The 11,376-nt window shown below is 55.4% G+C and overlaps 1 protein-coding gene across 1 annotated transcript; it reads right to left on the bottom strand.

Annotated features, from left to right (window-relative positions):
* Positions 1 to 966: 966 nt before the first annotated feature.
* On the bottom strand, positions 967 to 3,237 carry LOC128850701 (A-kinase anchor protein 13-like). The gene is made up of 2 exons (XM_054055680.1): positions 2,881 to 3,237; positions 967 to 1,266 (listed from the first exon to the last, which is right to left on the bottom strand). The coding sequence occupies exons 1-2, from the start codon at positions 3,235 to 3,237 to the stop codon at positions 967 to 969; spliced, it is 657 nt and encodes a 218-aa protein (XP_053911655.1).
* Positions 3,238 to 11,376: the final 8,139 nt, after the last annotated feature.

The raw sequence follows: 11,376 nt of genomic DNA, 5'->3' as shown, positions 1-11,376 counted from the left end.
GGGCAACCTGTTCCAGTGTCTGATCCTCCACGCCTCTCCTGGGCTTGGGGTGGGCAGAGGAATTCAGTGCAATGGAGTCAGTTGAGCCTGGAGAAAGTGTGGGGGGAATGGGCTTTAACACTTTGTCTTTGTTTCCCACAATCCAATCTTTTCTAACTGGCAATGAATTAAATTGACCTTTGGCAAGTCAGCACTTCTGTGCCAGTGACAGTCATCGATCACTGACCTCCTTTGCTTTCTCTTGAGCCATGAGCTTCTCTGCTTCTTTTCCCCCCTTGATCTCATTGAGTCCGAGCAGGGAGGGAGCAGCTGGGTGAGGTGGCTGCTGGCCAAGGCTGACCCACCACAGGACACATCAGGGCTGCTGTGTCCAGTACAGGGCTCCCAGCTCAAGGAAGATCACGAGAGGATCATGGAACAGATCCTCCTAGAAGCTATGCTAAAGCACATGCAGGACAGGGAGGTGATTAACGGTGGGTGCTGCCAGGTGTGAGCTTTAACGCACAAATCCCTGCCATGGGTCAAGGTCAGACCTATCAGCTGCTTCAGAAAGTGGTGACCTCAAAGTCTCTTTCCCAGCGATGTTCCTGCTGTTGGCTTGTCCCCTCCAGAGGTAGAAGTGACCTCACAGCCCCCTTCAGAGCCATTGGCTTCCGACTGGATTATGAGTTCTTGAGACACCCCTGGCCACACGATACCTTGTCCACCCAAGGGCGTGGCAGCAAGATGTGCCAGGCGAGGTTTAAGTTGCATATCAGGAGAAGGTCCCTTCACACTCAGGACATTCTATGATTCTTTATTTATTCTACAACGAAATACCTCTTTCCAAACAGTCTCAGCCATTGCCTGAGACAATGCGCATGTCAACAAAAAGGGGAAAAAAGTGTTTAAAGGATCTCTGGTGTTGTTTTGTCATAATCCAATCCCATTGGAAGTTAAGAAACTTGTAGGACTTTTGCAAAGGACCTAAGAGTCCCTGTCCCGTTTTCCTCTCTTCCTGCTTCTCCTTGGCTTTGGCTGAGCTGAAGAAGCAGTCTGGCGCCTGGGCTGTTCCTCAGCAGCCTGGTGCGTCTGCTTGGTTGTGCCGTGGGAACGGAAAGGGCTTTTCTCTTTGAGAGTCCTTAGGAGACTGTTCCTTTCTGGGGAGATGGATGGTTCTGAATCCACGTGCCCTTGCTGAGGACGGGCAGGGCTCTTCTCCTTGGAGGACTCAGCGACTCCAGACTCAGAGGGGACTCTTATGAGTTTCTCCTGGAGACCGGAAATCTGTAAAGGAAGAGAAAAGTCATTTCCTTGCGTCATGGAAGAAGCCAGCAGAGATCCTGAAAAGGAAAGTAGTCCCAGACTGCTCAGAGAGATAAGTTCTTCTGGCGACCATCCAGGCCGCTCACTGGTGCAAGAGTGGTCCCCATCGAGGCAAAGCAAAGGGAGAAGCCCTGTCTCTTAGAGAAAGAAAGCGGGCACAGCAAGAGGAACGCTCTGGTAGCTTTGCTCTTACAAGACAAGGGCAAATATTCTCCAAGCTCTCCAGACCATGGCTGCCCTTGCAGCCATCGTGCAGAGGGATTGTGGCAAAAGGCCAAGGAGAAGCGTGCCTCTCCGGCAGGGGAATGCCATCCTCTCTGAAGGAGCACGTGCCAGAGGAAGCTTTCCCACGCAAAAGCTGAAACCAAACACATCTCTCTCCTGACTTATTTTCCTTCACAGGTGCCCCGGGATGTGATTGAGCCCACGCATACACTGGGAGGATCAAACCAACACCCAGGAACACCTCACCCAACACTCTGTAAAGAGCTCTGCAACGCCAGGAGTATTCCTGCCTGGGAAAGGGGCTTCCTTCCCCTCATCATCCAGCCCTCTCTGTTATTTCACCACTCAGCCTTTCCCACAGCAGCCAGGCTCCTGGCATGGCGGGGTCTGCTCGATGCTGCAACAGCTTTGGTGGGTGCTCGGGAAACTTCTGGCCTGGTCAGGAGCCGAGCTGAGAGGGAGCAAGGCCTGCCCTGAGGATTTGCTTCCCAGGGCTCACTGCTCAGCTCTGCACTTCCTCTGGTCAGACACTCAAAAGCATTTCCATGCCACAAGCCAACAGCTGTCAACTAATTTTAATAGAGCTCTAAGCCAATTCCATTCAGAATGAGTGAGGCACAAACTGGCCATTGACAACAGCCTTGAGGATCCCACTCAGCCCATGTTTTGCCAGTGGATGCTTGCTCTCCTCCTCCGGACTGGGGCACAGGTGTGAAAACATAGAGCCCAGCTGGCTGAGAGATGCACCGAGCAGGGTCTGTGTGGGTGCTGCTCTTTCTCACTGTGGACAACACCATTCTCTCTGTCAGATCTCGAGAATGCTTTTGGAGATGGATGTCACTGTACAAACACCATTCCCCAGCAGTTATCAGCCTCGCAAGCGGCTTTTGTGGCAGCAGAAGATACCGGTAACCCACAAGGCTCTGACTGTTTCTGAGAAGGACGTCCCACTTGCCCAACCGCTCACAGAACCTGAGTCCCCATAGGGTAAAGGGCAGCGGCAAAGGCAAGAACTACCTCCTGAGACTGCCCAGGGCATCTTCCCTGCACACCAACCCCCTCAGCACCACTGCCTGCCAGTGCAGGGCACAGAGATGCAGGCAAAGCTCAGGCTGTTAGAAGCCCCTCCTGCCAGTCCTGAGCGCTGGCGATGCCTCTGCAGCTGTGGAGGTGCCACAAATGCATCCCCGCACATCCCGGGCAAGGAAAGAGCCAGAAATACCAAACCCTGCTTGTCTGAGGCTGGACTGGCATCCGTCACTCTCTGCTGGCAGGCATCTGGCCCAGGAGCACCCAGGAATTCCCTGAGGGCACAGCTTCTCCAGCAGCCTGGTCCTTGGCAGCATTTACCTGGCTCTGCCATTTGACCTGGAAGGACGCCTTCTCCAGCTGCAGCTCCTGGCACTCCCGCTCATGATCCTGCCACCATCTCTGGAGCTGCTCCTCTCGCTGAGCCAGCCTGCCCTCCTTCTCCACCAGCTCCTTTTCCCAGGCTTCCATCTCATTCTTCTTCCTCCTCTCTGGGGAGGTACTGGGTTTTGTCGACATTGCTGGTGGCAGGGAGGACGAGGTCCCACTCCCTCGGCATTCCTCTTTGGATGAGATGGGCAGCCTTTCAGGGAGACCTACTTTTGGTCTCACTGATGGATCTTTCTCTCTCACTTCCTCCTTCTGGCCTTCTTTGGGGCTCAGTGCTCGTTTCTTCATTCGGGAATAGATCCACCCACACCCAAGCAGTCCCACCGCTCCAGGGACATAGAACAGAATGTCACAAAAGCGTAAAGCCATGGTATAGAGCCTCAGTTTATCCCTAGAAGGAGAAAGAGAAACCTTGGGCAAATGCTCACAGGGAAGGGAATGGGAAGGCTAAAATTCCATCAATGGCCTCAGGTATTTCTGTGAGCACCACCTGGCCTTTTTTCCAGCCGCTCTGTACATCCCCTTCTCTGCTCCACCAGCAGGACACGCAACAGGAGACTCACTTGGGATCAGGGATACTCGGGCATTGCTCACTGGAGCACTCATGGCTCTCACCTCCCTTCACCTTGATGCTTAAAACAACTGCCCTCCTTTCTGTGAGTCACAGCCCCACAGGGTGGGAGACTCCCACAGGGATGGGCACCGGCCGCCAGGGCCCTCCTGGACAATCCTGGCACTGCCCACGAAAAGGTAGCCAAGACGGGGAGATGGCATCCCACCATGGGCAGTACACCCAGACTGTCCCACCGTGTTCCGTCTCGCAGAAGAGCTCTACCGGGAGTGGCAACAGGACAGACAGTCATGGGCAGTGTAGGGGACCAAGCTGGAGCAGCACCGGAATGTCGGGGATAGAAACAATGAGCAATGTTTTCTTTGTTCTCCCCGTTGCCGTGCACCTCCAGGGTTGGAAGGGTTGTCATGGCGTCACCGAGTGGTAGAGGGGGACGTCAGTGAGCAGTGGACTGTGACGTCAGTGAGCCATGGATTGTGACATCGCACCCCTCACTGCTGGTCTCCGGGCGTCAGCAGAGCCTGGCCCAGTCTGGCTCGTGCCTGGACTGCGGCTGCACGCGCCTGCGAAGTCTGGAGCACCGAGTCAAGCTTCTGGTGCTGGGTTGTGCTTTGGGGCTGCTGCCAGCAGCTCCTCGTGCCCATCCCAAAGCCATTCTGAGTTTCCCCGGCCCTGCCTGGCTCAGGCAGCCGGACACCGCGGGGTTCTTGCAGAAGCAAGGTGAGTTGCGTGGGGAAACGTCTCTGGGGTAGCTGAGGGGCAATGGGGCTTGGGGAGCTGGGAGGGTGCCCTTCTCCAGGGGCCTGGGTATGTCTTCCATCTCTCTGCGGGACAGTGAGTGACCTGGACTCTATCCATTTTGCAGCACGTGACGCCTTTTGGCAGCACCAGTGCCAGCAATGGGGAACATCTTCTCATCTTCAGCTCATCCCAATCCGCCACAGAGAGACGCCAACTCGGCCACAGAGACAAAGTGGAGCTGCCCCATCTGCCAGCGCCCTCGGAAGAGCGTGGCCTTTGTTCAGCCATGCCAGCACCACTTCTGCCTGGGCTGCATCCTGTGCTGGGCCAACAGGTCATCCCTCTGCCCGCTCTGCCGAGGACAGATTGCGACGGTCGGGATTGCTGCGCAGGAAGGAGGGGACTCCCTAGAGCTGCTCGTCAGGAGCCCGGCAGAGATCCCCGTCATCAGCAGCCGGGCAGGCCAACCTCCTGGGCACCAGGACAACAGCAGCCCCCATCACCCCATGAGGTCCCCTCCGTCCTCTCCGCAGGGGATGCCGTTCCTGGAAGAGCAGGGGCCTGCTGACACAGAGGTCGGGGCTGCTGTGGGTGGCATCCTGCCGGAGGAGTGGGCAGCTCTCTTCCAGCGACACCGGCATCTCCTCGACCGCGTGCTGCCCTGGCTGCGCAAAGAGCTGGAGGCGATCTATGAAGAGCAGTGGTTGCCGGTCATGGAAGCGGAGAAGCTGATCTTGTACGCCCTGTGTCGCTTCGGGCTCGACGAGGAGTTCCTGCTCCAGATGCTGCAGTCCACCTTTGAGGAACACTCCGTCCCACTGGTCCGTGACCTCATCAGTGTCATTGTGGAGGTGTGCAGCGAGGAGGCGCAGAGGCTGCTGCGCTTCTATACTGCTGGGGACGAGGCAGACAGCCCTGCAGGCAGCCCCGGCCCCACCACCTCCCAGGGGGACACTGCCACCCACTCCTCAGCCTCCTCCAGCAGTCCTGCAGGCTCCGACACAGAGGAAATGCCTAACACGTGGCAGGAGCATCCCAGCACATGGGAGGATCATCCCAGCACATTGGAGGCCCAACAGCATGAGGCCTCTGGCCCTGCAGGCAGCCCCGGCCCCACCACCTCCCAGGGGGGCACTGCCACCCACCCCACAGCCTCCTCCAGCAGCCCTGCAGACTCTGATACGGAGCAGCCCAGCGCACTGCAGGCCACCCTCCACCAGGGTCCCGGCCTGCCCCCATCTGCACCCATCCCTGCGGAGCGGGAGCAGCCCCAGGAGGAGGCGGCAGTGCCAGGTCCCTCGGCTCCCAGACACGAGGGCACGAGCCACTTGGACAGAGGCCCCCGCCGCCCCCCGAAAAGGACCACCCCTGACTCCCAAGACTGCCCGCAGCCCTGCAAGAGGCCAGATCGCCGACAGCGCTAGCAGGGCTGACGGTTCTCTTTAGTCAAGAGAATGGAAATAAATGCCTATTTCCCTGGCACAGTCTCTGCCTTCTGCTCTCTCCCTCTTCTCCTGCTGCCTTTCCTGGCGCCCTGTGCCCCACTCCAGGTGGCACCAGCCTACTGAAGGGCACGACCATGGGGCCCAGAGCCCCAGCCCACATGGTTGCAGCCTCCTCCCACAGGAAAGCCGGTTGCTGCCACGCAATGGCAATGGAGCAGGTGCCGAGTGGGCAGGAGCAGAAGCTGGTTTTCTCTGGGTTCCATGCCCTCAGCCTGCGTCCAGTCCTTCTCTCTGCCCAGCTACCAACAGTTCTGCTCCGGTTTCTCTCCTCTCTCTGACATCGCACAGAGCAACCAGGCAGGAGGGGGTCTCTCCTGAGGTGTCACACAAAGCCCTCAGACATGGAGTAGCACAAGGGGCTGGACCAGGCAGTGAAGCTGGAGCTGCTCCGATTCTGGCCGGGGCACGCCTAGAGCCCCACAAAATCTGCCAGTCTCAGTGACCCCAAACTTCTTGGGCGTCTTCTCAGCCACCCAGGGACGCTCTCCCCTGCCATGACCAGCAGCAAGGGCTGAGCACCCCAAGCTTCTGCCGGCTAGATGCCAACGTATGCCCAGAACAGCTCTTGGCCAGGATCTGCATGACTAGAGCAGGACCACAACTGCAGTAGAGACTCTGGACCACCCCTGTGGCTCAGCAGCTGCTCTGGGTGTCACAGCACATCGTACAGCAAGGCTGCGGTTGATCCCTTCCTACTGGTGTAGGCTCTGGCTTGTCCCTACAGGTCTCTAAACCCTCTGCTTCCCAAGCCCTCTGGTTACAAGGGTGGCATATCCACCATGATTTGCTTTCCCCAGCCTGGCCAGGAGTTCCTCCACAATTTGTGAGAGCCACTGCGAAGCTTTTATTACTTTGGCTTTGTACTTCGCTCCGTGAAGACCTGAACAGAAAGGATCCAGTTAAATTTCTCATTACTAAGATCTTGACAGTGAGCGCTCAGTCAGCCCAGAGCGACAGCCACCCCTGGGATGCCACGGAGGAAGGACGGGATGTCCTCCAGATTCTATGATTCTATGATGCCAGGTGGGCTCCAGCACAGGATCCAGCCAAGAAGCTGGAGCAGGAGCCACATCTGCACCCAAACATCCAGGAGAAATTTCCATCTCATCCAAACCGAACAGCAGAACATGAGGGGATTGTGGAACGGGTGGCACACGCGGTGCAGGTCTGTGTTCTCTCACACAGGGGAGGCAGCACTCCTGTGGAGATTTTGAGCTGGCAGCTTCCAAAGGAGGCCAAAAGCCATGACGTACCCATGCGATGTCCCTGCACGTCCTCCCTGGCACTCAGCCAGGAAGTTGGAGATTCATCATCTCCAGCCACATCTGTAAACAAACAGAAGAAAGCAGCTCCCCTGAAATATTCCAATCTACTTCTACCAGTTTGAACGGTGGTAAATATAATTCAAAAGCGGGATCGCCCCACAGCTCTCATCTCTCCCTTCCGCTCAAGGAGCTGCACCGTGCTGATGCAACACAAAGCAGGCACGGAGCCGTCAGCAGAAAGGACTCCCTGGCTCAGCTCTGCTATCGGTGTGGGGCTGCACGGGGCCCTGCACGCTGGGAAATGGCTCTGGGGTATCCAGCGCTCCACACGGAGAACCAGGCTTCTGGACAGGCCTGTCCATCCGTGGGGCATCCTGCTGCACCAGGATGGTGCGGGAGAACTGTTTGCGCAGTTGGTGCAGCTGAACAGGGCAGCGGAGAGGAACGGTGCTGTCTGCTCCCTCAGAAACTGCTGGGAGGGGAGTGGTGGGAGCTCGGTTAACGTCAGTTTGTGGTGCAGCTGTGAGACAGCGTGTAGGGTGGTCCTGCAGGAATTCTGACCATGTGAGCGGGCAGCAGGGAGAACTCACAGAAAGGAGGGCAGTTGTTTTAAGCATCAGAGGGAAGGGAGGAAGACCTTCAGGGCAGGGCTTGCTCCCTCTCAGCCCGGCTCCTGACCAGGCCAGAAGTTTCCCGACCACCCACCAAAGCTGTTGCAGCATCAAGCAGACCCCGCCATGCCAGGAGCCTGGCTGCTGTGGGAAAGGCTGAGTGGCGAAATAACAGAGAGGGCTGGATGATGAGGAGAAGGAAGCCCCTTTTCCAGGCGGGAATACTCCTGACGTTGCAGAGCTCTTTACAGAGTGTTGGGTGAGGTGTTCCTGGATGTTGGGTTGATCTTCCCAGTGTATGCGTGGGCTCTGTCACATCCCGAGGCACTTGTGAAGGAAAAGAAATGAGGAGAGAGATGTGTTTGGTTTCAGCTTTTGCGTGGGAAAGCTTCCTCTGGCATGTGCTCCTCCAGGGAGGCTGGCATTCCCACGCCAGAGAGGCACGCTTCTCCTTGGCCTTTTGCCACCATCCTTCTGCACGATGGCTGCAGGGGCAGCCATGGTCTGGAGAGCTTGGAGAATATTTGCCCTTGTCTTGTAAGAGCAAAGCTACCAGAGCGTTCCTCTTGCTGTGCCCGCTTTCTTTCTCTAAGAGACAGGGCTTCTCCCTTTGCTTTGCCTCGATGGGGACCACTCTTGCACCAGTGAGCGGCCTGGATGCTCACCAGAACTTCTCTCTCCGAGCAGGCTGGGACTACTTTCCTTTTCAGGATCTCTGCTGGCTTCTTCCATAACGCAAGGAAGTGACTTTTCTCTTCCTTTACAGATTTCCGGTCTCCAGGAGAAACTCATAAGAGTCCCCTCCGAGTCTGGAGTCGCTGAGTCCTCCAAGGAGAAGAGCCCTGCCCGTCCTCAGCAAGGGCACGTGGATTTAGAACCATCCGTCTCCCCAAAAGGGAACAGTCTCCTAAGGACTCTCAAAGAGAAAAGCCCTTTCCGTTCCCACGGCACAACCAAGCAGATGGACCAGGCTGCTGAGGAACAGCCCAGGCGCCAGACTGCTTCTTCAGCTCAGCCAAAGCCAAGGAGGAGCAGGAAGAGAGGAAAATGGGACAGGGACTCTTAGGTCCTTTGCAAAAGTCCTACAAGTTTCTTAACTTCCAGTGGGATCGAGTTACGACACCAGAGATCCTTTAGCACATTTTTCACTTTTTGCTGACATGTGCATTGTCTCAGGCAATGGCTGAGACTGTTTGGAAAGAGGTATTTCGTTGTAGAATAAATAAAGAATCATAGAATGTCCTGAGCGTGAAGGGACCTTCTCCTGATATGCAACTTAAACCTCGCCTGGCACATCTTGCTGCCACGCCCTTGGGTGGACAAGGTATCGTGTGGCCAGGGGTGTCTCAAGAACTCGTAATCCAGTCGGAAGCCAATGGCTCTGAAGGGGGCTGTGAGGTCACTTCTACCTCTGGAGGGGACAAGCCAACAGCAGGAACATGGCTGCGAAAGAGACTTTGAGGTCACCACTTTCTGAAGCAGCTGATAGGTCTGACCTTGACCCATGGCAGGGATTTGTGCGTTAAAGCTCACACCTGGCAGCACCCACCGTTAATCACCTCCCTGTCCTGCATGTGCTTTAGCATAGCTTCTAGGAGGATCTGTTCCATGATCCTCTCGTGATCTTCCTTGAGCTGGGAGCCCTGTACTGGACACAGCAGCCCTGATGTGTCCTGTGGTGGGTTAACCTTGGCCAGCAGCCCCACCTCACCCAGCTGCTCCCTCCCTGCTCGGACACAACGAGATCAAGGGGGAAAAGAAGCAGAGAAGCTCATGGCTCAAGAGAAAGCAAAGGAGGTCAGTGATCGATGACTGTCACTGGCACAGAAGTGCTGACTTGCCAAAGGTCAATTTAATTTGTAGCCAGTTAAGAAAGGTTTGGATTGTGGGAAATAAGGACAAAATGTTAAAACCCATTCCCCTCACTATTTATCCAGGCTCAAATTACTCCATTACTCTGAATTCCTCTGCCTACCCCAAGCCCAGGAGGAGCATGTGGGAAGGGGGAAAGGGAGTTAATTCAATAAGGAACATCCCTGCTACTCCTTCCTCCTCACATTTCTCCCCCGCTCCAGCGTGGCTCCTCTCCATGGGATCCCACCATATCAGCAGTCAAGATCCCACCATTTCTGCCTGGTTCATTTCTTTCTCTCTACCCATGGGGCAGTGTCAGGGCCCTGAGAGCATCCATGGGCCTTCAGGGCCCTGACCGCCATCACCTGGGGCCTCCACCCTCCCCTCTCTCCATGGGCCAGGAGACACTGAAGCCAGGCCTGAGTTTCAGCCTCAGCTTCACCTGAGCTATGTAGGTGTGCTGGTCTGCAGACACAGACACAGCCTGGCCTGTCTGTGGGCCTCGTTGAGCCAGACTTGCAGGGGCACTTCTCAGCTTGATTCTTTATGGGGTGAATACTGGAATTGCAATGTGACCATCCAAGTGCCAGACCCCATCTGATTCACAGAGGCCAAGGACCATTGTTCTTCCTTTTGTCCCATCTCTTGGTCAGGTTTTAGGAGGAGAGGAAGGAAATGCAGGTGAAGTTTAAGGGTGCCAGTGATTGAAAGGGAGTGCAGAGCCATCAAATGTGAAATGGTCTGAAGGCAATGCTTGTTCAGAACTGTTTCATTTGAAAATCTTACATAGAGATCTTAAATCTTAGATAGAGGTCTTAAATCTTAGATAGAAAACTGCAAGCTCTGACATCCCTCCACCTCCCCCTCTTTTAACATTAAGCTGACAGAACCCAAGTCAGTGTGTTTGAATTTGGTTTCCAGCCTAAAGCACCCCATGGGCTGGAGATGTGCCAGGAGACTGGCAGAAGGATCCCACTCCTCTGGTTAAGAAGGTGGATGTGCCCAGGAACCTCAGGAAGCATCACCAACCGATGGCTTTGTGCACAGATCTGGTCAAGTGCCTCATCTCAGTTTCTGTAATGGGGGCATAGATGCCTGACTCCCCTGTGAACTCTCTCTGTGGATGCTGACATTGGCTGAGCAGCCTGGTCTGACCTCAGAGCTGGCCCTGCCTGGAGCTGGGCATTGGACTAGAGGTCGCCTGAGCTCCCTTTCCCCTGAATTGTCCTTTCAACATAAGGCGTAGAGACCCTCAGCTCCAGCTTTCGCTTTTCTCATTGGGTACATGGTCAAGGCACAGGCTCCTGGAAGGGCTGCTGGGCGTCTCTAGTCCAGCCTCCAGACCACTCTGCAGCAACACCAATTGGAGAATGCTTCTGTCACCTCTTTTCTGAACTGAAAACTAGTGAAATATAAACTTTAAGTAAATAAATAACTGTCTCTGTCAGGGGCACTTTGAAATCTTCCTCTTTAACCACCCTGGGATATGACTCCAAGGAGCTCGTTAAGGCCTGAAGACCTGAAGAAAACTTCAGGAAGAGAAAGGGCTTGTTAAGACTTTCTGTATTATAATTAGACCCAGGGTGTATTTACTGCTGGGTCCTTGAACCTCAGCTGCTGAGAGGAGATTGAAGAAACCTCTGAAGAAATCAAAACCACAACTCAGAGGGCCTTGAAGTATTGATTGGTCTCAGTGAGGATTGTTCCTGACAAAGCCTCCCCAGGGACTCGTTAGGGCCAATAATTGGAGGCCATGATTGCAGCAGGCAAAGGTGCTGTGCAGGCAGCTGTGATGCTGAGGAAAGCCTGGGTTTTCTTGATGAAGCAGAAAGGCCAAGCCCTGATCCCAGGCCCTGGGAAGGCAGATCTGGCTTTGTCTC

Source organism: Cuculus canorus, unplaced genomic scaffold (genome assembly GCF_017976375.1).
Source record: "Cuculus canorus isolate bCucCan1 unplaced genomic scaffold, bCucCan1.pri scaffold_54_arrow_ctg1, whole genome shotgun sequence".
NCBI lineage: Eukaryota > Metazoa > Chordata > Aves > Cuculiformes > Cuculidae > Cuculus > Cuculus canorus.
This window is presented reverse-complemented; position numbering and strand designations above follow the sequence as displayed.

Coding starts and splice junctions, on each gene's coding strand:
- LOC128850701 (XM_054055680.1), bottom strand. CDS start 3,237: ATGAAGAAACGAGCACTGAGCCCCAAAGAAGGCCAGAAGGAGGAAGTG. Junction 1,267..2,880: donor AGGTCAAATGGCAGAGCCAG/GTAAATGCTGCC, acceptor CTTCCTTTACAG/ATTTCCGGTCTCCAGGAGAA.